The 26,134-nt window shown below is 40.0% G+C and overlaps 1 protein-coding gene across 1 annotated transcript in view; it reads right to left on the bottom strand.

Moving 5' to 3' along the window:
* The window catches only part of BLTP1 (bridge-like lipid transfer protein family member 1), a 141,818-nt gene that overhangs the window by 12,408 nt on the left and 103,276 nt on the right, over positions 1 to 26,134 (bottom strand). Inside the window, exons 63-81 of the mRNA XM_056855866.1 lie at positions 25,786 to 25,909; positions 23,392 to 23,501; positions 22,125 to 22,215; positions 21,818 to 21,880; positions 20,710 to 20,954; positions 19,248 to 19,463; positions 16,767 to 16,947; positions 15,192 to 15,369; positions 13,971 to 14,132; positions 13,732 to 13,871; positions 12,964 to 13,138; positions 11,224 to 11,427; positions 9,768 to 9,947; positions 7,674 to 7,811; positions 6,133 to 6,390; positions 4,343 to 4,493; positions 3,721 to 3,878; positions 2,310 to 2,502; positions 725 to 942 (exon numbers count right to left, since the gene is read on the bottom strand). Of these exons, the coding sequence (XP_056711844.1) occupies positions 725 to 942; positions 2,310 to 2,502; positions 3,721 to 3,878; positions 4,343 to 4,493; positions 6,133 to 6,390; positions 7,674 to 7,811; positions 9,768 to 9,947; positions 11,224 to 11,427; positions 12,964 to 13,138; positions 13,732 to 13,871; positions 13,971 to 14,132; positions 15,192 to 15,369; positions 16,767 to 16,947; positions 19,248 to 19,463; positions 20,710 to 20,954; positions 21,818 to 21,880; positions 22,125 to 22,215; positions 23,392 to 23,501; positions 25,786 to 25,909 (3,185 nt within the window). The remainder of the gene's footprint in view (positions 1 to 724; positions 943 to 2,309; positions 2,503 to 3,720; positions 3,879 to 4,342; positions 4,494 to 6,132; positions 6,391 to 7,673; positions 7,812 to 9,767; positions 9,948 to 11,223; positions 11,428 to 12,963; positions 13,139 to 13,731; positions 13,872 to 13,970; positions 14,133 to 15,191; positions 15,370 to 16,766; positions 16,948 to 19,247; positions 19,464 to 20,709; positions 20,955 to 21,817; positions 21,881 to 22,124; positions 22,216 to 23,391; positions 23,502 to 25,785; positions 25,910 to 26,134) is intronic.

The following is a 26,134-nucleotide window of genomic DNA, read 5'->3' as shown; positions in this document are numbered from 1 at the left end:
TTTCTATGTGGCAGTTGGGTCTAGGGGGAAGGAAATGTTCTCTCACGAGGTGAGCCAATCACAGACCAGCAATTAAAGGGGTGGGACTTGATTTGAACTTGGGAGACTGCTTTTCTGTATTCATGCCTCTGATTTGCACACAGTTTTCCCCAACCCAGGTTGCTTTGATCCTGGCTGAAACAGGGAATAAAGAGAGGATAAAGTGAGCATGCATAATCGGCCTATGTGTGTGCCACAACCCTGGGAGTGAACTTTCCTGGGGTCAGACAGGACTGGGGAAAGATCCGTATCTATCAGTGCTTTCTGCAAATGGATTGCTGGATCCAATTCATTGAAAACTATAGTACACATTAACATATAGGCTGACCATGATACAAGAATGTTTTAAGAATTTTAACATGCCTGCACAACCTTTATGCCTTGTAACGTTGATGCACATATAGACTATGTTTAGGAGTACTTCGTGCTTTCCAAGCTTTTTCCTTTTTGGCAATGGAAAAGGAATCTTTATCTCAAAGCAATTATGCCTTAATGCTGCGAAGTTTTACAACATATCAGCATTTGTTAAAGATACATGTGATCACTTTTAATGCTAATATTAATATTTACATGTTCAGTGTATCTACCATAAAATTAATCAGGCGCATGGCTAAGTTTGAAATGTAGTTTTTAACTGAGAGAGAATAAAACAATGCACAAGGAGAATGTACGCTTTAATACATACATTGCTGATGTGAGCTTTTCTCTACAATATTGACCACAGTTTTTGGGGGGAGGTATGGAACAGGTCCCCAGGTAGACAAAGCTCTCTTGCTGGTGTCAAACTGCTGAGTAAAGAATTCCTGAAGCTTCATTCCTATTTTGATGAGGTCTGGAGTGGTTGATCTGGAAATCATTACTTGAAAAATATCCCATTTCAAATCTCCATGGACAAATATTTCACTGGAATGCAAAAATGAGAATATCCACCAGGAGTTTTATTTAAACCTGCTATAAGAATACAAAAATACCTGCACAGGGCCGGTTGATAAAAAGACATAAAACAATAAATGCAAATTTAAAACGCAAATCAATAAAATTAACTTTCCAGCTATAAAACCATCTACATATCATACAAAAAAGAAACTAAACGATGGAATAAAGCTTCAGTTAAAAGCTTGCGTAAACACAAATGTATTTTACTATATTCAAGTGCCAGACTAAAACAAGTGGGGGATCCGCAAGGACTTGCAGGGGGCATCTAGTTTGCTCCCTTTTCCTCCCTGAAAGCCCCTATAGCCCTTCCCTTTTTACTGTTTCCTTCTCTCCTTCCTACCCACCAGCCAACTTACCTTTATCTGCTCCCTGTCTTCAGCTTTCCCTCCTTCCCCCCTCCTGTAGCTTCTCTTTGGGAATACTGTGCAGTAGTGGCCACTGGGTCAGGCACAGCTGTGCAGTGGGGAACCTGCCAGCACTTACATGGGGCACCTCACTTCTCCCTCTATCCCCCTCACCACACTATTCCCCCTTTCCCTCCTCCTGGCAGCCCCCATACCCTCAACTTTCCTTGCTTCTTTCTCTCCTTACCAATCACCAACCAACTTACCTTTTATCTGCCTCCATCTTCAGCTACTCTTATTATTTACTTCATGTAAACCCCGCCTGTCTCCACAATGGAGATTCAAAGCAGTTAAATAATTCTCCTCTTCTCTTTTTTATCTTCAGAACAACCCGATGAGGTAAGTTAGGCTGAGAATGTCCAAGGTCACCCAGTGAGTTTCCATGGCCAAGTGGCAATTTGAACCTGGGTCTCCCAGACCCTAGTCTGAAACCCTAACCAGTACACAGCACTGGCTTTTGTGTGTGGCTGCTGCTGAACAGTAGCAAACCTGAGACTAGATAATCTTTCCCAGTGGGTTTATGTAAGTATTAAATAGCATGAGAGACAAGATGGACTCTGCAGGGGCCCACAGCATATATGCCATGGGGATGAGCAGCTGTCTCCCAGTACCACTTTCTGCAACCGGCCAGCCAAGAAAGAGCTGAACCACTGAAGCAAAGTGATCCCACCTCCAACCCAGGTGGTCTCCTCAAAAAGATAACATGGTTGATGTTATTGAAAGATGCAGAATCCTGTCACTCTTCTGGCAAAACAGACCAAGACCAAGGGCATTTCTCAAACCCAGGCCAAAATTGGTCATATTCTTTTATTTGATTCTGAAGGAAGACTGTTTAATACATACAAATTTAGCAACCACAGCATGTATGAAGGAAGCTTTGTTCTTTGATTTGAGATTCTATGTGCAAAAGAATTTAGCGGGACATCTTACCTTTTATCAGTAATGCTAGAATCCAAAGTGTTGTATAGATTAACTTTCCATTCATCCTGTATTTTAAGGTCAGCATTACTGAAAATGCCCATTAGGATACTAGATCCCATATAGTCAACACGTGCTTCAGTAGAGCCCATGGTAATCTGAATTTTGTGACTTGGTTGCTGGTTGGGATGTTCAGAAATATGTGCTGAAAAACAATTATTAATTCATTGGCACAGCAGCAAAGGGATTCCCCTCTCCGGTATGGTTTCATGTTCCCCATCACCTTTTAAGGAACATATACAAGTGGTTCACTCCTGCAGTATATGGCTTGGATTGCATGAGCTATCTACAACTACTTGGTCTATTTGTATTCCACCTTCCTTTGAACATAAGGCAATTTACTTGATGATTAAAGATACTACCTAACATAAGTTCAACAATTTAGAACTATGCAGGAAAAACAACAACAAAAAACACCACAACGGTTGAGAACCACCTCAACAGTTAAACATTGTTTTTCTCCTTCTACAGTTTTTCTTTAGAAGGTTTAACAACCTTTACAAAAAGCTAAATAGTGAAGTTGCTTGTCTAACCTCTACTGGGAGCTGATTTCATATGGCAGGTACAACCACCAAAAAGGCCCTATTTCTCACAGCTGCAGACTTGGGTAAGCAACAGAAGGGACTGTCAATGAAGACTGTACAGCTGATCTTAAGAGGTATTTGAACTCATCTCCTGGGTTTGCCAAAACACCTGCCATTTCCTGAGTAAAAAAATTCCTGTCTAAAATGGTGGTAGTGGGGAGGGGACCTAAGCCACTACAAGGCACCAAAACTCTTATTTGTTTTTTTACTTTGGAATAAGTTGCAGGAAGGATTTAAAATTACAATAATACTTCCATGTATATAGTTGCATTCAAATGTATAAAGTGCTTCACACAACCATCCCTTTAAAAATCCTTACAACAGCCAGTTAGGTAGATCAGAATTATTTCCCCCTAATTAGCTTGAGGTGATAGAATTTTGCTTTTCTCCTGATGTATGTATTGAATATCCAGTGTTCAGAGAGTTAGTAGCCAGGGTGCCATTTATGTTTTGCCAGCACATTAAGTGAAAGGTGCGATGGAAATCAGCTGTCAAAATCTAAACAGCACACCAGGAAATGCCCATGTCTACAAAGGAAGGAGCTAGAGCTGGGCACAATCCAAGCTGTAGTCATGCCTTTCAAGAGCCAGTGATTTCATAGTTTAGCATAATAGAATTGTAGAACTGCTTCCTTTCTCTTTTAAGGATGTGATAAATTGCTCTGACTATGGGGGGGGGGACTGATGAAAAATGAGTATACACCTTTTTAAAGTGCACCTAATGGACAACCTTTCTCAATTAATTAATAATAATAGATGTAAGCTGTCTTTCCAACTTACCCACCATCTCCAAGGTGTTAACATCTATGGTACCTCCAACCACACCTCCTCTAGAATCCAAATGGGATCTTCCCAGACCAACTGACATGCTAATTTCCCGATCCCTGTTACTACCCACAGATAAACGACCTTGGCTTTTCAAACCACTAGTAGTCCACCTGAAACAGACACGAGGAGAAAAACTGTTCTAGCGCATGTACCCATCATATGCCAAATACACACTTGGTAAAAAGCATTTAAAGCTGCGAAAGTGGTAGTTTGTACGGTTTGTACATTATATTATTATTATATTATTATGGCAACCGGTCGAGAAGAGCTGTGCGGTATATTTCCAGTTTTAGAAAGAAAGGGTACTTATGGATCCAAGAAACAAACTGGTAACTCTCTCCCCAAGCCCTAGAGGAAAGATGTATCGAAGGATATTTGTCACATCCTGCAAGCAAGCTGCAGTCTTCAGTGTTGCTCACTGATGTTTGAAGACCCAAACCCATCTAACAGGAAGTGGAGTGAAAGTGAGTGCTTTATGGACCAAAAGTTGATTCTCAATACAAACAAACCACGTTGGAAGATACCTTCTAATCACAGAAGATCAGAAATTATAGTTTAATAAAAAATTACTTACGTAGTGTTTCCCATGACATTGCTCATGTTCATCTGGACATTTAGCTGTTTTAAATTGATAGCAAACACAACCAGCGTCTCCCATGGTGTCACTTGCTGCCCTGCAGCTTTGTTCGATTTGTTGAAAGGAGTTGAAGTTTTTGAGAGTGCATCTAGACCAAAACATGACCAGGCCGATTTAATTTTAGAATAGTAGTTCCTCAGGTTGCTGAAATGGGACCGACTTGTAAACTTAGTTCCGCTCTTTTTGGGAGGGGGGAAACCCACTTGCAAGTAATTCCATGCTACTTTCCCCACTCCCTAACATAAAATACAAACATCTCACATCAAGTTAACAATGAAGAAGTTTACGTTTTATTTTTTATTTCTAATATTTACGAGTATATACATTATTGAATAATGTCTTTCATGGCCATTCCCCACATTATGTGGAGGCAAACAACAATTTTATTTCAACCCTCCCAAGAGTTTTCACTCCCCTACTCCTTTCTCACTTTGCAGGCCACCTGTGAAAGAGCTGTATGCACTTTTGTTACCATCCCACAGTTTGAGAAACGCTGTCCTTAAAAAAGAATTGCAGCATGTGCATGGATTATAGAGGAAATTCAAGTGTTACAGCAATTGTGTGGATTTTGCTGCAAAATGTGTGTTTGCTGCAGTGAAGCTCGTTACTTTTGAAAGCTACTTTCCATATTTATCAGCTTGCTCATGTGGAGAGCCTTTATATCAGCTCCAGCTTCTGCCAAGGGCATCAGGTGCTGGAACGGAGAAAGTTCACAAGAGTTAACTGATCCCTGTGGTAGTTGTTTTCAAACAGTAGGACCGGAGGTGAGCTGCTGACATGTGGAACCATTTCTCAGTGGTCTCCACATCGTGGCCAGCATATCTAAACTAGCTTTGTACAGCAACAAGACATAACCAGCACACTGTAATGATACAAGCGTGGAACAAAAGCTACATCAAAATGGAAACTGGAACTGTGCGCATAGCCAGAGTTTTCTTTGACATTTCTAACTGCAGCTTCAATGGTTAAGGAGGAAAGCCATTTTTTAACAAAGACAGCAGCAAGGAAAAGTACTGTAGTACTTCAAACAAAGCACCAGTTACAAATTTAGTTCTTTCTTGCAAGTTTACATAGCTTCTTTGGACTGTAACTTTTAAATATATATATTCCTTCTGCAGTAACCAGTGGGGCACTAATTTTTACTGCTTCACTTGATTTTATACAGGTCAAATTCCAAGAATGCTCAGGTCCCAAAGCACCACACATATATACAAAAATTATTGGCGCTCATGTGTATTATGGGCTTTTCCATGGATTAGTTTCTTCATTAAAACACATCAATCAAATTTGTTCCCAACAAAAAGACTAATGTCAAGACTGTGATAATATTCTCACACTTTGGTTGTATCCACCTACAGCATCCATTTGACATCTTGCGCAGTATTAAAAAATAGAAATGCTCCTAGCCTGATACTGAATCATGTGAGCCTTTTCTTTCCTCTTGTGTCTGTCCACCTTGAATTATAGAGAAGACATTTTTCCTTTAGGGAGTCTGTTTTGGCTGCATGATATCACACTGAACATTGGAAGGTTTGTAGTAAGAAGAAGTTCTACCTGTAAATCCTAATTTTTGTACTTCAAATGACCATAATGTAAGTAGATTCTCTCTAACAAATTACTGGCTATTAGTAGTACTCTTTATTAGGTCCAGCCGTGCATATACAGTTAGTGATGTTAAATAGTAGTCCATGAATTTAAACAGTACAAATGAAGAACTGTTTTCGTACCTCTTTGGGGAACCGAAGAGTCGGACACACTCCTAGATCTGGACACTGCTGGGGATTTTAAGTTATGAGATGCTGTTCCAGGTGACATGTTACTTGTGCTGTGGTCATTGAAAACATTAGGTGACTGAGCCATATGGGTAAATGAAGCAGACTGGCTGGGCTGCTCCCAGGTCCTACAGTATGCTTTTCGTGACGATTCAGGAGACATGTGTTGGTTCACACCTTCAATAGAATCCGGAGTCCCAGGGCCAGACGCTTCTGCAAAATGTTATTTTATTAGCACTTCATGACAGATTACTAGCAGCTAAAATAAAATACAGTAAGACTATTGGAGCACTCATTGCTCCAGTGTCAATGGGTCACCAACTTGAGTCACGGCCGTCAGTAACTCCTACACTGATCCCCATTGCCAAACAGCTCGCTTCTGAACAATAGCAACTGTAAGATCACTGTGAAGATCCTTGTTCCCTCCAAGAGGGATGCAGAAAACCACAAGCAGAGTTTTGATTACAAAACAGAGAAGCCCTCCATGCCCCATACATGTACTGTGGGTCAAGGCAACCTCAGGAAAATGGAGGCTGTAGTGAGGGAAGAAACCATGGACACTACAGAACCTTCCTTGCATGAGAATCTTCCATTTTTGTAAGGGGTGTGGAAATGATGCTTTGATCGCTTTCTTAATTGCAGTCTGTTACTTAGTTTCCCATAAATCAATAAGGCTTCTGGTTTAATACATTTTAAATTAAAGAAACTTTAGAAGATTAAAATGTTCACGGATGGCAGACATAGCTAAGACAGAAATTCAGCCTTGGTTTTTTTACATTTTGAAGAGCTATATATGTGATCCTTCAAAACAATCAATGCTGGGTTGTCCTGCACTACCTCTGAATAGCGACATTTTTCTCATAGCCTCAGCATCTATTCACTGTTCCTCAGTGAGAGATCTCTTTACACGCACTTTCACTGCCTTCTGTTACACTATACATTTCCACCACAAAAAAGTCTGCAACTTGAATCAGTGAAAAAGAAACAACTTTGGAAAAAAAATCCCAAGGGGCCTTTCCCAAAGTGCCTTTGACTGTTTTATTTCCAACTTCAACTAGCCCTATAGTTAAAATGCAGCAATAGTTATACAAACTATTATTAAATTATGCAAGTTATTAAATGAATTCTTAAAATAAAATAAATTAGAGAGAGCCAGCACAATATAGTGGTTAGAGTGTCAGATTAGGACTTGACCGACCCAGGATTCGAATCCCCTCTCTGCCATGGCAGGTTGCTTGGATACCTTGGGCCAGTCACACACCCTCATCCTAAGCTATTTCACAGGGTTGTTGTTAAGATAAACTGGAGAAGAGAACAATGTAAGCTGCTTTGGGTCCCAACTGGGGAGAAAGGCAAAATTAAGTAAACAAATAAAGAACAGCAACAAAAATGTAAAGTAAGCAGCAATGAAAAAAGTTCTTTATAGTGCAGTATGGGCTGTTTTCCCCACCAAATTAATGGGCAGCATTCTAAAGACATGTTAATTGTTAACTTACCTGGCAAATTTATGGTTTGGTCACCCAAAAAAAGGCGCCGTGCAATGCTCCTTCTGTACCAGGCTCTAGGGAAGGCTAAAATCTCACTTAGTCTCCTCATGTCATACTTAAAAGAGGCTGATCCTATATCACAAACAGCTAAAAACAACAAATAAGGAATCAGCATTATGAAATAAAAAGTTTATGTTTTACCTTCTATCCATACCTGGCACATGTGAAAAATTTATAAAGGCAAAGAGAAGTCATATCTTATTGATTATAATGCAAACAAGGTTGGAAGCTGAGCAGCAGAACCTTTCCCTCTGAAGCTTCTCGAGGTAGGCCCTTTTTACCTGCCTGCTCTTCATCTTCCTAGAGTTGTGGCCACCACCAAACTGGTCTATACCCCAGGCAGCAACTATGAAAGTGTACTTTCTATACCAGTAGCTTTCTCTAATTAAGCCCTATTAGGTTGTTGTAAGTTCTCAACCCCTTGGAAATAGAAGCTAGATGTTCACCTCATTACCTAATGGCATAATTCTTTCTCATCAGCCATACAAGAGAGACAGGGGGGGAAAACAGATCAAAGGACTGATATTGGGGCTGATCCTTTTTTCAATCACCAACCAGGCTTGCTGCTAAATTCCATAACTCCCAAATTCATTTTTGGAATTTTGAAGTTTTGCCTTGGGTGGACTTGTGCTCAGCACAAAACCTCAAGTTACTAAAGAACACAATGCCTGGTAAATCATGCTACAATTTACATTGTGTGGAAGCAGCAGACACAGTGGAGAGGTAATGATCTCTGTTGTTAAGGCTTCAGCTGCTTAGAGGCCTTGAAGGCCTAGCGCATGGTGATATCAGCAGAATGGAGTGGCCTACTTAATTTTAATTCTGATTCTTCATTGGTGTTCAAGTTATTTACCAGATGTAACCCATAATTAGTTCAAATGGCAAATTAACCAGTGCAGAGGAGCAGATACCACCCATCCTTAATACCAAGATGGAGATTCTGATCAATACCATCAATATGAATTGAAATTCAGAGGCCAGAAATATTTGGTTTCAACTATTCTACTATAGAAGTGTTTTTAAAAAAAACAAATGCTATAGAAACATTCTCTGAATCAAGGGTCCCCAATGTAGCCCCCAACAACACTTTTCCTGGTACCCAAGTGTTTTTAAAAAGTGAGTGGAACCAGATGGGGCTTTTGCCTAGCAGGGCTTCTGACTGGCCACTGGAGAGCTGATTGACTACAGATTAAAAATTTTTTTGCTTCAGCAGCAACAGCCACCACAGTACAAAACTTCACTGTGTGACTGAAGCTAAGCTGAGTCAATACAAAAAAGCCCTTCAAAATGATATGTTCATTTAAAAAGGCATCCTGTTAAACAGAGCTGATGCCTGAAACGGTTTACTACTAGAATTATACATAACTTACCGTAGCTCCCTGACATTTTATGGTTGGTTCTACCTCCCGCAGCAGCCATTTCGGGGTTGCACCCACCACCCTGTGTCAGAATTCGAAAGTGTCTGCAGGCTCAATAAGGTTGGGGACCCCTGTTCTAAATGACAAATGCCCTAAACTTGGACAGCACTACAGATACATTGAAAAATACTTCGTTTGACATTAGCTGTGACTTGAAATAATCTGAAAGCTGTCTTATTGAAAACAGAAGTTAATTGAAGCTGAAAATCCTCAGCAAAAGTCCAGAACTATGGACCCTTTCTGCATGGCCAGAGAATGGTAAAAGAAGGCTGCCTAATCTGAACAAGAACAGTGTCATGTGGTAGAGCCCTCATCACCATCGTCCTTCCCTGTTTATAGGTTACTAAGTCCAGCACAGGACACATTATATATTCCGCAGCATGTATGCACGCTACCCATATGGGACTGCAGCGTTTCAGCACAATGCTTCAGAGAAGACAAAAGCCATGTTTTCAAAATGCACCATGATTAAATCTTATTTTAAGCTGGGTGACCAGTTTAACTTTAAATGACACTGTACAAAATACTTAGCTAATAAAGGAAAAACAGACTGTTTGAACTGAAGGATAGGGAACAATGATGCTTGACGGTCTGCGGCCAACACTAAAAAAGTATATATAAATACCAGATATGTTTATTAAGGTGGTGTCCATCTTGCTTGAAGTTTTGCTTGTAGAGGGACTCTCAAAAAAGGAAGCACCTCCTGAACGCCTTATTCTCGATAGACTAACTTTCACAAACTCAAGATTGATGCTCAATGAATCTTTCCGACCAGTAACTGAAGAGGGTTCTTCATCTACATTTCCTGAAAGCATGAGACACAGCTGATTGCATTGAATAAGAAAAACCCAAAGTATTGCTAATTCTGAGTTGAGTTATATAATGGCAAAATTACAATATTCAATCTTTTACAAACACAACTAGCAAACTATATTCCATATCAGGGAAAGGGGATTATGCATACACAAATTCTAAAATGACCATATGCAGAATGTACATTTATATGCATACAAATATTTTATTCGGATCGCTTAATACTTTAATAGTTACTTTTGAACTAGGATAGGGCATTGGACTGGTCGTAAAAGATCTAGTCAATTGTGCAGTTAAATAGTGGTCATATTTTTAAAGAATTATGTTTACTTAGAACAAGAGACCTAAAATCAACAGATTTGGCACTTATATTAATTACAATAACAAACCATTTTTATTTTTTTTCACAATAAAAGCTTGTTAAGCATGTAAAAAGTTTTGTTAAGTTTTCTACAGTTTATTTAATACTTCTCTTTGGCTTTTACCCTGGAACACCAGGTCTACCTACAGTTACAAGTTTTTAAAAAATGAAATTAAAAATCAGAAACAAATAAAAAAAGTGACAGCAACGATAAACAAACATGCCCATTTTAAATGCAGTTGAGCAAGGTAGGCAGCAAATTTTCAAGCATCATCAGCCTCAAAAAATGGTTTTTCACCACTATCTAAAAGGTAAAGGTCCCCTGTGCAAGCACCGGGTCATTCTTGACCCATGGGGTGATGCCACATCTCGACATTTTCTAGGCAGACTTTTGTTTTATTGGGTGGTTTGCCAGTGCCTTCCCCAGTCATCTTCCCTTTACCCCCACAGCAAGCTGGGTACACATTTGACTGACCTCGGAAGGATGGAAGGCTTAGTCAACCTTGAGCCGGCTACCTGAAACCAACTTCCATTGGGATCAAACTCAGGTCGTGAGCAAAGCTTGGACTGCAGTACTGCAGCTTACCACTCTGCGCCACGGGGCTCACCACTATCTACAGCATCCAATTTATCATTATTATCATCACGATCTGAATACTGACAGCTGCCAAACTAGGGGACAAATACCTTTAATTTTTGCCCTGCCAACAAAAGATATCACAACCACCAAATGGAATAAACCTAAACCTCCAGCTACACAGTGGCATGCTTGGCTTCATGGAGTATTTGACAACTGTCAATCAAAAGGCAGTCAACAGACCCCTCTGCCAATACTATTTGAGATGGACACCATTCAAACTTAGCAAAGATCCATATTTTGCTGTGAAATGTGATATTCAGTTGTTACCTAGGGACCCAGAACCAGCACTCAAGCCAGTCACACTGGTTTTCTGCTTCCCGGCTCCATATGGATGAAATACATAAAGGGAGAAATCAGACATGCAGGCTGTGAAGCTCAGACCAGAAGAACTACTACTAGAACCAGTTAAATCTGATTGGCTACTACTATGTCGTGTTCTGCCAAAGGGGCTGCCCAAGCCAGGTGATGAACCTATAGCAGGGGGAAGAAACCTCAAGTTAATGATAATAAACCACATGTGCTCTGGTACAATCTCAAAAAAATCAGCCAACAGCAGCATTATTTATTTATTTATTTATTGCATTTATATCCTGCTCTCATTTCCAGCAAGCCGGGCTCAAAATAATTTTGATTATTAAAACATGGAAACCAATGTTTATGACATGGGCATATGTTAACATGTTCTTGATAGCAAGAATCTCTTTAGGTCCTACAAAGATACTCTAAGAATTGTCTATCTGGATTACTGAGCTTAAATCATTGGGGGAGGAGATTTAACATGTTCAGAAATTTCAGTTGGTACAGAACGCTGTAGCCAGGATGTTGACTGGAGTGGTTCGCACAGAATACATCGCTTCACTCTTGACCCATCTACACTGGCTCCCAATTTGTTTCCAGACACAGTTCAAGGTGCTGGTGTGAACCCTTGCAGCCCTATATCGCTTAGGACCAGCGTACCTCAAAGACTACCTACTCCCTTACAAAGCTACCTGACCACTACGGTAATCATCTGAGGCCCTGCTTCATGTGCCCCATTTTCTGCATCATTTGGGTGGCAAAGAGGAGAGGGGCCTTCTCAGTCATGGTATCAAAATTACAGAGCTCCCTCCACAGGGATACTTGTCCCAGAAGGGAAAGCCCACGCCGGCACGGGGGGGGGGCATGTTCCCAAGGTTTCTTGGGGCAGAGCTACTTTTAGTCAGCTTCCTAACCTCTTTCCTCCCAGGAAAGCCCCCTTGCGCTGCGGTGTTGCTAAGCCACCTTTTTTCTTTTCTTTTAAAACTGTTTTAAAGTTCTTTTTGGCAGCTGGGAAGTCTCTGAGGCGGCGAAGTGGCTGTGATGCTTCCAGTCACTGCCTAACTGCCCCCCCTTTCAGGAAAGGGCTGCCCATGGTGCCAAAATTATTAGTATTTAAACATAAACAATTCTTGGAAATGGAAAAACCTAGATTCCTTTGCGCTATACATTTTGAGCATGAAAATCCCTGCCTTAGGAAGCAATTTACTCATTCTAAAAGAGAAAATATTTCATTGCTCCCCCAAATTTTCCAATTGTTCTATTAGAAAAATTATAAACATGACCTCAGAAAAAATGCAAAAGAGTTTCTGCTCGAAATATTGTCGAAGGCTTTCACGGTCAGAGTTCATTGGTTCTTGTAGGTTATTTGGGCTGTGTGACCGTAGTCTTGGTATTTTCTTTCCTGACATTTCACCAGCAGCTGTGGCAGGCACCTTCAGAGGAGTAACACTGAAGACACTGGAGACACTGTCCTTCAGTGTTACTCCTCTGAAGATGCCTGCCACAGCTGCTGGCGAAACGTCAGGAAAGAAAATACCAAGACCACGGTCACACAGCCCGGATAACCTACAAGAACCAAAGTTTCTGCTCAGTTTTTCAATTTTCTTCCCAAGCTTTCATGTCTCTATACCCAAATTATTTTTTTCTAGTAATTCATTCATCTAGGCCATTGATGAGTAATTTAACAGCATTTTCAATATCAAGTTTTACCTGGTGACACAGTTTTAATCTTTGGTCCACTTTGTGCATTATTTTCTGCAGGGCAGGTTGAACCTAAAGTTTCCAGTTCCCCTCGATTGGAAGAAAATACAAGATCAAGGGAAGGAAGCTTCAGCATACATTCCACCCTTGATACAGGTAAGCAGCTGAACTTGATCTGGGAGGGCTAAGTATTGGGGGGTGGGGGGAAGAGACATGGAAAACAGTAACGTTAAAAAACAACTTTATTAATTAGCTATTGGATCATGATATACTCCAAGTAAATCACAATTTTTAAAATTGTGATTTATTTGAAAATGGCTTCATATTAAAAATTGAATCTTACAGTTTCTTCTACAGAAATACAAATCCAACATAAAAGCTGTTAGGATCAGTGGTGTGCCACATTCTAAATCTTTCAAGGTGACCCTTGCTTAGTTCACAAACAGCAGAATTTTTTTAATTTTAAAATTTTATGTATTTATACCCTGAATATTAATATGTGCAAGATGGCTTACACAAGTATACAACATTAGAACCGCCCTGTAAAATGAAATGGCAGCCACGTATCATAAACATTTATTAAAAAGGGAAATGTCTTTGGAGGGATATTGCTTTTAGGCTTATTGAGACCCCAGTTTCTCTGATCATGCCCCTTCTTCTAAATATTCTCATCGAGAGCATTATGGCATTTTCAAATAATTCCCATCCGTTATACCCCTGACTTCAATGGGACAGGAACTGCCTCCAAGTCATAATTTGTGCTGTCTTTCTCCTCACCTGAACTCTTACATAAACTACCACATCCACAGGGAAGGAGGAGTATGCTGAGGTTGATGAGGACACCAAGGAAGCTGTGGACTCTTCTAAGGGATCTTGCATATCGAACTGCCCAATATCCTCGTCTTGCGAGCTAACAGCTTTTAACAGTACAAAGGAGTTAGTTTTAAAAATTATACAGGTAAACCTGAAACAAATTATAGCTGTGATAGAAACGAAGTTATTTTGTCATGCGATACCTGCATAGTTCCTTTCTATTGGAGTTATAGGTATGGTTTCAAGGGCCTTCTCTAGAAAGTCCAACAGGCAGGGGCTAATCACCATTTCCTCTGGCAAAGACTGGAGTGCAACCCAAGCGTACAATTTTGCTGTTTTGACGCCACCACTTCCCTTCCCTTTGGCTGAAAGGTGTAAAAAAAACAGCATAATTTGAGACTCCTCAAAGGTAGAGAAAAGCGAGGTATAAAAACCACCTCTTCTTCTTCTATAAAATTAAACATAAAATTAAAAAAGTCAACAACAGAAACATGTATGTTTGCATCTGAACAGCCCATTTGGCAGAAAGGCAGCTATGCAAGGTTAGGGACAAAGCCCTGACTGAGGCGTGCGGGAGTGTGTGTGTGTGTGTCCAAGATTTCCATGGATTCTGTATTTTTAATGTAGCTCCTTACAGTATATTCTACACTGTCCCTGGCTCCGAGGAATAATTTTCCTATGTAACACAAAGAGCTGCAGAAGATTGGCCGAAGTGGGAAAGATGTTAAAAATTAATTCTGTAAGTCGAGTACCACTTATGATTCTTTGAATCTAACATGGTATTTCTACAGTAGCAAAGTCTACATAATTTACTTATTTAATGCAATCACACCTATTTCTCAGTTTGAACAAGGGGGGATTCCAGTAAGTGGGGAAATATAACTGAATTAAATGCATTAAAAAGCAGGAGCAGCTGCTGAAAACCAAATCAAAATGAGTATATTTCTAACCTCTAAGTAAGATATGCATATTCTTTAAAAACCTTGAGCTCAGTATACACAAATTCACATTTCATCAACATTCCAAAGACCTTAAGTACTACATGCCACTGCAGTAAACACTGAACAAAGGACAAAGAAAATGGACAAGTGTTCTTATTTGGTAAAATAAAAGTTAATTCAGAGGAGAAATCTAAAGCAGAAGTAAATGAGGAGTCAGTTAGGGCCATAAAGGAAAGATGGGTATTCTGAAATCTACAAGAAAGCTTTAGCAGCAATCAGAATTTCAGCACTGCAGGTTCGCCTCTGGTGCCAGTATTTTTTAGATGCTCGCCATGAGTCGGAAGTGACTTGACGGCACTTAACACAACACGCAAAGAAGACTCTAGCAATCTGGGTGCTCTACTACAAAGCAGAATACAGATCTAAATACAGCAAAGCTTTGATCACAACATGGAAAGAATGAAATCAAAGAGAAATCTCTACCTGATGGGATGGGTGGGGGTTGGGGAGGAAGTAAAGTTTTAGCCTTGAGGTGAGAAAAAGGCATGGCAGTATCTTTCATACCATACAGCTTGGATTCTTTGGAAAGGGTTCTTGGCAGAGACGAACCACGGGATGCATTTGGCGATTCAGTCTTTAACATCTTGGAGTTGTAATGTAGCTGAAAAGAGAGAAATTGTTAGTTTGTCATCTGTATAGGCATTCTCTCACGGGATGGGTTCACAGGCCTTTCCACTATCTAAACAGAATAATAATTCCTTAAAACACAATTTTTTGGAATATAGGACATATTACTTTACATAACATTTAATAATTAAAAATTTGCTGTAATGCAGTACAAAAAAGTGTAGTAAATCTGAACATGTATTTAGCTATCAATCTGCCCAATCTTACTTTTTTTTTTTGCTCTCTATGATGGTTTTTTTTCTGACCTGGATAGTACAGGCTAGCTCAGTCTTGTCAGATCTCAGCAGACAAGCAGGGTTGGCCCTTGTTAGTATTTGGATGGGAGACCATCAAGAAATACCAGAGTTGCTACGCAGAAGCAGGCAACAGCAAACCACCTCTGAATGTCTCTTACCTTGAAAACCCTACGGAACTGCCATAAATCAGCCACAACTTGACAGCTTAAAATAAAGCTAAGTTTTTATGTATTTGTATTTTGATTGATAATTTTATGATTGGGTTTTATTATTTTTTTTTAATTCTGTTCGGATGTTACCTGAAACATTTTTATGGAAATGTAACATTTTAGAAGGAAAATAAAATAGGTTACCAGCTAAGGCTGTAATCTGCATTCAATAGAATCAGCATGCAGAATTTCACAACTACTACTGTAACGACTACTATTAACACCTTTTCATACAATGTATGGAGGCCCTCGGCACAGCCAGAAACAAAAACTGAAGATTTTTTTCATGTTACAACCAACATTCAGTTTCAAATCAAACAAAAGAGCTATAGCTGGCTAGCTATTCAGTGTCCTTCCCAAAAAGGGTTGTTCCTTAAATTTGTTGAAAAATTTCCCTTTTCTCTATGTGGCCTCATCTGTGGATGGGGATGTATCAGCTATTAGATATATTAATCCTGTGGCACCTTAAAGATTAAAATAATTTTTATTCCTGCATAAGCTTTTACGGACTAGAACCCACTTCCTTTGATGCCAAGAGTGAATCTTTAGTATGCAGAACTTTCACACAGGTGGTGTGGAAAGCAGAAACGAACAAACAGAAAGGTCAAGGAACTGTGAAATGCAGGAAGTGCATTACCCCGCTCCCACTTCCTACATAAAGGGAGCAATATTTTTGAGCAGACTTGCTCAGTAAGTCCCATATTATTCATCTAGGAATGCTTATGCTGGAATAAAATATTGCTAGTCTTTTAGGTGCCACAAGACGGCTGTTGCTACAACAGACTAACATGACTACACCTCTGGAAATATCATGGTGGTGGCGCCTCATGAGGAAAGCAGGTGAGTGAAAGAAAGATAGGCTTATATTTTCCCACATTTGCCTCAAAGAGGAATCCAGCATTTCCCAGCCTTCCTCTACTTTTTACCTTTACATCCACACCAGGAATGTAAAATACTGTTGTCTCCAAGTCACTAGACTTTGTCTGCAGAGATGATGGCACTTTCTTTCCAGCCAGTAAGTGAGTAGTTGATGCATAGTTAGTTTGAAATTTCTTCTTTTTTGAAGGAGACTCTTGGTCTAAACTTCTAGAACTCCGATCGTAGCTCCTGAAAATAAGTAGCAGTACACAGCAGTGTTCAATAGGACATTTCACTGCATTATGTTATTTTTAAAGTGCAAAGTGAGAGATGTTAAAACAATTGAAGCCAAATAATATACTGCCATACATCTAGCTGGTTTTTCTATGCCCATACATCTTACTGTTCATTCCTGTATCTTACCGTCTGTATTATGAAATATTGCCTCAGTGGGAGAACATCTGCTTGGCATTCAGAAAGTCCCAAGTTCAATTCTCTGCATCTCTAGCTAAAAGAATCAAATTTGGGTGATGTGAAAGACCACCAACTGAGACCCTGGAGACCCGCTGCCAGTCTGAGTAGACAATACTGACCCTGATGGACCAAGGGTCTGATTCAGTATAAGGCAGTTTCATGTGTGTTCCTTTTAAAAATTCATATAATGCCATGTGTCTTCCCATTAGTGAAGTCTTTCCACTAAGAGCCAGTGATAGGAATGCGTAGGAGCAGAGGCCACCAGATTAATCAAACAGAATTAACACTTACAAATCAACAGGCTAAAGCAGATAGCTGTGTAGCAGCTGAGGTGTCACTAGAGAGTCTCTAGTGACCATCTATTTCATGGGACATATGGGCCTCCAAAAAGATCGGTGCTGTTAGACAGGTTCATGTGGAGCAACTAGTCCTTTAAATATCTGGTCCTAGACTATTTAAGCCTTTAAAGGAAATTATGAACAATTCTCTCCATCCAGTCACCAGTTCAGAACATCCACTTTCTCATCTAATTCTTCTGATAATGAAAAAGACAGCTGACTGTCATCATCGACATTCTGATGACCACTTATTCCAAGTCTGCAGATTGCTTCACAGAATAGTTTCATATAGTTATCAGCCTGAAGGTCAAGATGAAAACTTCAAGGCCAGTTCCCCCAGAATGATGGCAGCATCATCAGCCTTTTCCAGAAGTGTGCCATTACCAGAACTCTGTAGAGTAGCCACATGGGCACACCCATTGATGTTTTTTCCAACACCACCCCTGTGATGCACATACTAGAGCAGATGCTTCATTTCAATATGCATCCCTGAAATCCTATTCAACTAATGCACTTATACCTGGAAGGTCAACTTACTAGTCTATACCCTGCAGTGTGATGTACAGAGATCACAAAGTAGTAAAAACAGGCTGCTTGCCTGTAACTGTTGCTCTTCAAGTGGTCATCTGTGGATTCACATGATCTGCCTGCCTTGCCCACAATAGGTGCCTTTTTAACTTGGAGCAGTGACTTACTTAAATTAAACTACTCATTTGACCTGATGGCGTTCAGCAGTATCTTGAAGCAGTGCCACTGGAAGGAAATGAGTAGCAAAGGCACAACGCCTAAGGGCATACACAGTTTGAAGCTGAACTTCTGATGGGAGAAGATGGTTGCACCAAAATCCTAGCTCTACGAGTTTCTGAATTGTTGCTCTGTGCAGCAGGTGCAAATCCCATCAGCGTGATACAGAGAGACCACAAAGAGGTAATAAGGAAATTGCAGGATATGTTTTAGAATCACATACTACGTGCACGAATGAAGATCACGTACTAAGCTTCCAAATTTTCCTCATGAACCGCCTGCTATGATGGAAATTGCTCATTTTGAGGCTTCAAAAGTTGTTACCTTGTCCCGAGACGTCGGCTTCTCCCGCCTGCTCGGGACTTTCCCAGGCCCCTCCCTCTGGACACACGTCATCACGGAGAACAGGAAAGCAGCACGGAAGCCTTATCAGTGGGCAAGCCAGCCCCAACGCAAGCAGAGCTCCCATCTACACCAACACCCAGCAGAGCTCGTCCCCAAAGCCGGAGACAAAGAGAAAGCCGGGACAACAAAAACCTCCTCCTTGCTCTCCACAACGCAGCCCCAAACAAGCAGGAAACCCAGGGACACCTGCCTTTCCACCTGGCAAAGCAGCAATGCGAGCGAGGTGCGGGACTGCATAAGCTGGCAAACAGCTGATAGCCCCAGGCACCACTGATCAGCTGTTGAAGCCAGCAACGTATGGGTTGGCATGGGGGAGGAGGGCAAGGCAATATGCCTTCACAGGGGGAGTGGCTAGGCAGGCGAAAGGAAGAGGAAGGGGCTAGGAAGCCCTATAAAAAGGCCAGAGATACCAAAGCCAAGGAGGAGGCAGGCTGAGTTGTTCCTTCAGGATGGGAAACACTACAGCCGGGGAAGCAGGAGGCTTGTCTTCTTCCTCCTCTTCCTAGTCTGAGGAAGTTGACTCTGGGAGGGAGTTAGCAACAGTAGATCTGTTGGATAGTGCGACCCAGGGGGTGGGGCTTCACATACCTCCTTAAGCTTATGTCATCATGTTCTTGCTGAAGTGTTGTTGGATGAAGAACACATTTCCCACAGTCAATTTCAACTCTCACATCAAGCTCAAAGTCGATATTCCTCTCTGTAGTTGTGCCAGTCACACTTCTGTTGGCTGGAGTTGTTGGCCACCGTTCAGTAAACAGTTGGTGTACAGCAGCAAAACCTGTTGCTTTCTTACGAGAAACTGGCCTGCGGAGAGCAAAGAAATATTTACAAGTTTGAAAAAATAAACTTCCCTGGCTCGGATAGTATTTTACTATGTTCCAAGAGACTGCATGAACCTACCAAAGCTACCAAGAAGGGGTGGGGGTAGCTCTGATTAAGTACCACATGAGTCCAAGTAGACATAAACAGTGATAATTTCTTGTAATCTCAGCCTATGCGAGGTCTTCTGTGAATTTATGTTTTAAGGAAGTGCAAATGAAACTAAAAATTCTGAATTGATGCAGCACACTCTTCGTAAGTGTTCATTTGTATTCATGGAACTCAAAATGCTGAAAGGGAATTTTTTGTCCCTCTACTCAAAGACGATCTGAGGTAAGTAGATGAGGGAAGAAGAAATGTGTCCTGTCACCATGGCGGCAAAGATAGGACTGAGGGAAGGAGCACTCTCCCTGCCTCTGTCATGTGCTGCCTTGGGCAGGAAAACTCCGGCTCATGTCGGAGGGAAGGGCGAGCATTCCGAATCTTCTAGAAACAGCTAGGAAGCTTTAGAACCGTTTTACATGGCTGGCTTGCGCAAATGCGGCACCGGGTGGGACTGCAAAGAAGCCACAACGATGAACAACAAGATCCCTTAGTGCAGATAATAAACCAAACAGATTTTAACCCTTGTTGCATTTACTTCATAGTTAAAAGTACAATTTTCCCACTATGAGAACACATGTTTGAATGTAGAGATGAAATTATTATTCAAAATTATTAGAAGATATGTACCCATGTAGCTGCCTTACAGGGGTATAAAGATATCAAATAATCTAGAAGAAGCAGTTACTCAATGATAATAAATCAGAAATAGAAAGTACAACCTTATGTTCGTGGTGCTGTGGCCATGTATAATGAACAAACGCATTACACACAATCCACCTGGTCTCCTGAAAGGAGCTACGGATAGATTTTTCAGCCTCGATGTTCACTACGCGTATTCTGGGGCTGAAAATCCATGTGCTGCCCTTTCCAAAAGACATGGCAATTGCACCCATCAGCAGGATCATGTGTAGTGTATTCATCCCATATGCCCAGTCAAACATAGACTGAAAAGAGCTATTGTCTTGCTTTCTATTTTCACTCACCATACCAAAATGCTAACCAGTCAAGAGTTCACAGGGAAGATTTTATACAGAATGGACTGCTTTCTGTGCAGAAACTAGTCTTAAGTAAAAAGCTATAACAACAATAGTAACAAGTATTTTTTCCCCCTTAAGGATATACTTACTGTGCCTTTCGGTAAAAGTAAGGCTTCTCTCTCTCATGGTCTTCCTCTTTTTCAGAATCCTCACTTGTTGAAGACAAGCTGTCATCCCGTCTTCCTTCTTCAGGCTGGAAGGGAATGCTTGGTGAGAAGACAGCTGGAGTTTGGGGTGAATTGAATACTGAGCATGATCCTTCACTAGTAGATGAATAATGAGATGGACCATCAATGGTTACTGACAAAAGATCCGATTCTGACTCCTCCGGAAACTGATTATAAAGAGACAAAAAAGACATTGAGATTATAGCTGCTGCTTCTACCAGGGACATAACAGATGTCTTAAAGGTAAAGCAAATAATCTTCAAAGTCATATTTTGGACAGGCCAAATGATTCATACTATGCCATGAATTATGTTTTAGAAATGAATGAATGAATGACCTTGAGCAAACGCCTCAGAGAGAGAAATTAAAAAAACAAGTTATATCAAGCATAGATTGAAATACATACTAGTATAAAATTTTAATTTTTTAAAGCAAAGCTATAGAAGAGCAAGAGATCCTAAGGCTGCCTGTAAATGTGAGAAATGAACAGAAATTGTTAGTGAATGGAAGTGCATGCACAATGTTGAAACAGAATGTACACCCTTATCTTATCTTTGGGACCATCAATGTTTATGTGGTGAGGAGTACTGAGCTAGATTTGCATCCATCTACCAGATATTTGGATGAATGCCAAAATTCTTTTGTCAATTCAGATAGCTGGAAAATTTCTGATGAGAAATAACATACTGATTAAAACGACTGGGTCATGCCAAGAATACACAATTTGGCTTCAAACAATAAATGTTGTTTATTCTCATCACTATGCATCTCATCACTGCCCGCCTGTATGTTAGACTCCAACTAGAATGGTGAACAAAATTTTGGTGTCTAAGAGCGTTGAAGTCCTCTAATAGTCTACCTGACAACACTGACTTTAGAGACAAGATCAGAAAAAGAAGATACTGGATTATGCCATATTGCAAGTTTTTGCCTATATGTATTGTGATTCTTTGCCAAGCAGAATGTGAGATGATCAATGAAGCAGATTTTCCATGCGATTAATTAGTACACTTGTTGATTTTAAAAGTACCTGAAAATACCCTTCCCCTGGACAGCTGGACTGTGGTACAATCCCCAAAACTGTTTTATTCAACTTAATTAAAAGTGAAAAAGAAAACAAATTAAAACAACTGTAGAAAAGAAACACACATCTACAGGAAAAAAGTGATATAAAATTAAATTTCATTAATAAACGTAAAAATGGCTATATTTGACAAAGCACAAATAGCTTAATTACGACAATACTAACCAAGACTTAAAATCTATCTCTTGTGCCTAGTATGTATTTCATCATGGTATTTAATGAAATGAAGAATAATATATGGAGACTGCCTTACTGTGTCCTGTATATTGAAAGTTACTCTGGGTCCAGGAGATGAACCATCTACACGTATTTCTGGAAGTTCTTCACTCTCTCCAAGACGGGTACTAACCAGCAAAACAAAATCATAGAAATAAGTCATATTTATCATTACAAAGATCTCTCTGGATTATATCATCCATTCATCAGTATGGCTAGATAGACATTCTTTATTACTGTTTCATTTTTGTGCCATTCATTTCAGTAAAGCTGTTGCACATGCCACTGAAAGCCAATGTGGCATAGTAATTAGAATGTCCAACTAGGATCTGAGAGACCCAGGCTCAAATCCCCGCTCTACCATGGATGCTCACTGGGTGACCCTGGGCCAGTCACACTCTCTCAGCCTAACCTACCTCACAGGGTTGTTATGAGGATAAAATGGAGGAGAGGAGAATTATGTAAGCTGCTTTGGATCCCCAACAGGGGAAAAGGCAGGGTATAAATGAAATAAGTAAGTAAATAAATAGATAAGATCTAACACTTGATAGTAACAAATGGATAACATGTATTGTAGTTACAAGACTGAATAAAGTGAAATGACAGAACCTTAGTTAGACAATTCTGTTAAACTTTATAAACCCATTGATACACTAGGTCATAATAACTGATACATAAAAAGTCAGATCTGACATCATAAATCCATTATATTATAGTAATGCCAAGAAATGGAACATGGAGTTATGCAGGTAAATAGCTGGTACTGTGCAGATAGGGAGCTGAATTCCAAAAATCTATTTCATGAACAGTAGCATCTTTCTCCATTGAACAGCCTCTTGGGTCAGGGGAAAGAGCGTTGCACCAGAGGAAGGCACCACTGTTAGCAGAACTGGTCTGTGGGATCAAACTCAGGAGTTTGATTCTCAATGGCTGCCACTGAGTTCTAAGCAACCAGGTTAAAAGGATACGACATATGACATAACTAAGAGTAGCCAAAAGCCCCACCCCCTCCAGATAATGGGTTCACCAATGGTGTGTGGGTTCACCATTTTGGAGGACATTGCTTCATAGGGTCGCCATGAGTCGGAAGCGACTTGACGGCATTTAACACACACACACACACACACACACACACACACACACACACACACAAAATGGTGTGGGGAGGTTTGGCCATCACTCTACTAGTGCCCATTATTCTACCCCCAACCCCATAGGTTGCCATTTGTTCACACTGGAAAAATTTAGGGAGGGTTTGTTTTTTGCTCACAAATTTAAGAATTGGTTTTTAAAAGTCACTTTACCTTGTCCTGTCCATTCTTTTTAGAGGTGGTCTTCCAGATGCTGAGATGCTTTTGGATCGATTATAGCTAGGTTTGTAACCTAGGCCCCATTTGTCTTTTAGTGATGCTGCCTAAAACACATACATACAACTTTATTTCTTTATTAAATCTCAGTGTAATTCTTGCATATCTTGACAGTTTAGCAATATTCACAAAGGAACAAGCATTACAAACTACCTGGAAAATCCAGAAATAGTTAAGCATGCTCTACTGTGGCCTAAATGGGCTTGACTTTGCCTGTGTGATACCCCACAGATGCAAACCTAAACTCAATTATCTGGAAGTAACAACCATTTAATGTAATGGCACGTGCCTGTGAGTGGATGTGAACAGAACTGTGCTGTAAATGATGTCGGCACAACATAAGGCCAATGGGTTAATTGCAACCCCTTGACAAAACATCAAAAACCATTAGATGCACTTTCCTACAGCTTTGTAGGAACTTCTAAGGCCCACCATCGTAACCAAAGTGGGAATAGGAAATGCTTGTAAGAAGGGAGCCTTTCTTGCATCTTAGGATACTCCTTCAGGTGGGACTTTTTGTATGTTTTAGTTTTAAGGCGATAAGCTTTAGCTTATTCCATTCATCTGTTATGACTCATTAAATTAGTATTACAGTATATCAAGTACTAAAGTCTGGCTATTAAGTGTAAAACTGCCATTGTAAATCTTACTTATAACTGCCATTATATTTAATACTATCGATATATATTTTTCTTTCCTTTGGTATAATTGTCTTAACTGTTTCAATTGTAAATGAGATCATGATTTGATTTCTTTTGCTTTTGCAGTAACCTTGGCTTTTAAAAAATGTTTTGTTTATATTCTTATAAAATATATTTTTTTTAAGAATTAAGGACTGACAATGAAGATTTTCGAGACAGGATTACATCCAGATTCCTGTACCTACTACTGCAAACATTTTGTCTTACACTGTGTAAACACTAACATTTCGGCTATTTACCATTTGGTCACATTTTGTAATACTTGTAGACATTTGTTTGTTACTTGTTCAACCTTTGGTGTAGTAAATAATTGTTAATGTTGGTTTTTATCATGGTGCATTGTATTTCTGGTATGTACCACTGTATCTGTACTTCTGCTCTTCCACCAGAAGTGCTGAGGAAGATTGGTGCTTATTTTTCTAGCCAATTAATGCTGTGTTGCCAAACTGTGTCTGCAATTCCATTAGTGTGAGAACTGCTGACAGCAAGCCTTGTGTACTGTTGCTGTCATACAAAACAAGGAATAGTAATTAAACTGGCATTTGGCATAGGAAGACAAAACAAAATTAGAAACTGACAGAAAAAAAGAGAGAGGAACCAAGAGATGGGATACAGAAATAGAAAGTTATGGGATAACAAGAGTTGGAGATACAGAGAATTCACAGAAACAAAACCCTACGGGTACAGGGTAAGGAAAGAGAAACTGAGAATAGGCTGCAGAGAGTTGAGGATGAAGAAAGAGGGAAAATAGTGTGGGTAATACAGATACATTACAGAGCCTTGTAGGATGAAAAATCAATGGGAAAACACAATGGAAAGTATGTAGAAACGAGAAGGTAACTTGAGAAATGGGTCTACAGAGAAACCTGTGGATAGCTAACATAACAGAGGTGGAACAGAGAGAGAAAGAGTAGAGTGTGAGCTATGCATAAAGTGAGAGAAATTATTTTTTCCTTAGAAAAAAATGAAAATTTAGGGGAAACTGAAATATATGTATTTACTTTTTTATTAAACCTAAAATTGCTTTACTGTTTTAGCATAAAATGCCTCATTTATACTAAACAAATTTTTGCTATTTGGCGTATTTATGGAAGTTTTCTACATGCAAACTGCAATGACACAAAATACTAAAGAGCTACATAGTGCTGTTTCCCATGCTAGCCTAGTCCATGTCTTCATTTCTGCCATCTGAGAGATAAACAGGAAACACAAATTGCGTAGTAAAGATAATACACTGTGTTATTTGGACAGAAACAGGCTCGTTTAGTAATAATAGCACATTTAGATATAGAGTTAAATGTTGTAACGCTGAACTCTTCAGTAGCACAGTACCATCATCCCCTTTATAGTATGCATGTGGGGGGGATCTCATTTTACCATCCCTATTTCCTTTTCCCCTATCCTGAAAGTCCCCATGGCTTCTCCCCCTTTCCTGTTTCCTTCTCTCCTTCTAACCCACCTTTGTTTTCCCTTGTCTTCAGCTTCCCCGCCTTCCCTCCCCAGGCAGGGATACCACTTTCTACTAAACTCCTTTTTAATAGCGTGAAAAATAACAAACATGGAAGTAGCAATTTATAGTTATTTTTAAAAGGATGTTAAAGTGCAAGAAGAATCTTTAAACACTGCTCACCCTCATACTTGACCTGCGCAGTTTTTTACGGACATCTCGGCGGATGTCATTGACCGCTACTGACTCCAGCTGCTGATAACGTTGAATTTCTTGGTTTATGGTTCCTTCACTTGCACCCAGCTTCCTGAGAGCAGTTAAAGTAAGTAATTAGAAGCACTAACTACAGCTTTGATTATGAAATTGTAACACAGGCAGCCAAAAGAGATGCAGTTACCACTAGTCACAGACCAATGTTCAACTTCTTAGAACATTTTCCTTTGGATGAGGCTTTTGTTACTCAATCTTTTTGTTCAGAATATAAACCAGACAGTTTCTGGTAGCCACTAAGAATGTTTTCCAGGCAATGACA

This window comes from Euleptes europaea, chromosome 9 (assembly GCF_029931775.1).
Source record: "Euleptes europaea isolate rEulEur1 chromosome 9, rEulEur1.hap1, whole genome shotgun sequence".
In the NCBI taxonomy this organism is placed as follows: Eukaryota; Metazoa; Chordata; class Lepidosauria; order Squamata; family Sphaerodactylidae; genus Euleptes; species Euleptes europaea.
This window is presented reverse-complemented; position numbering and strand designations above follow the sequence as displayed.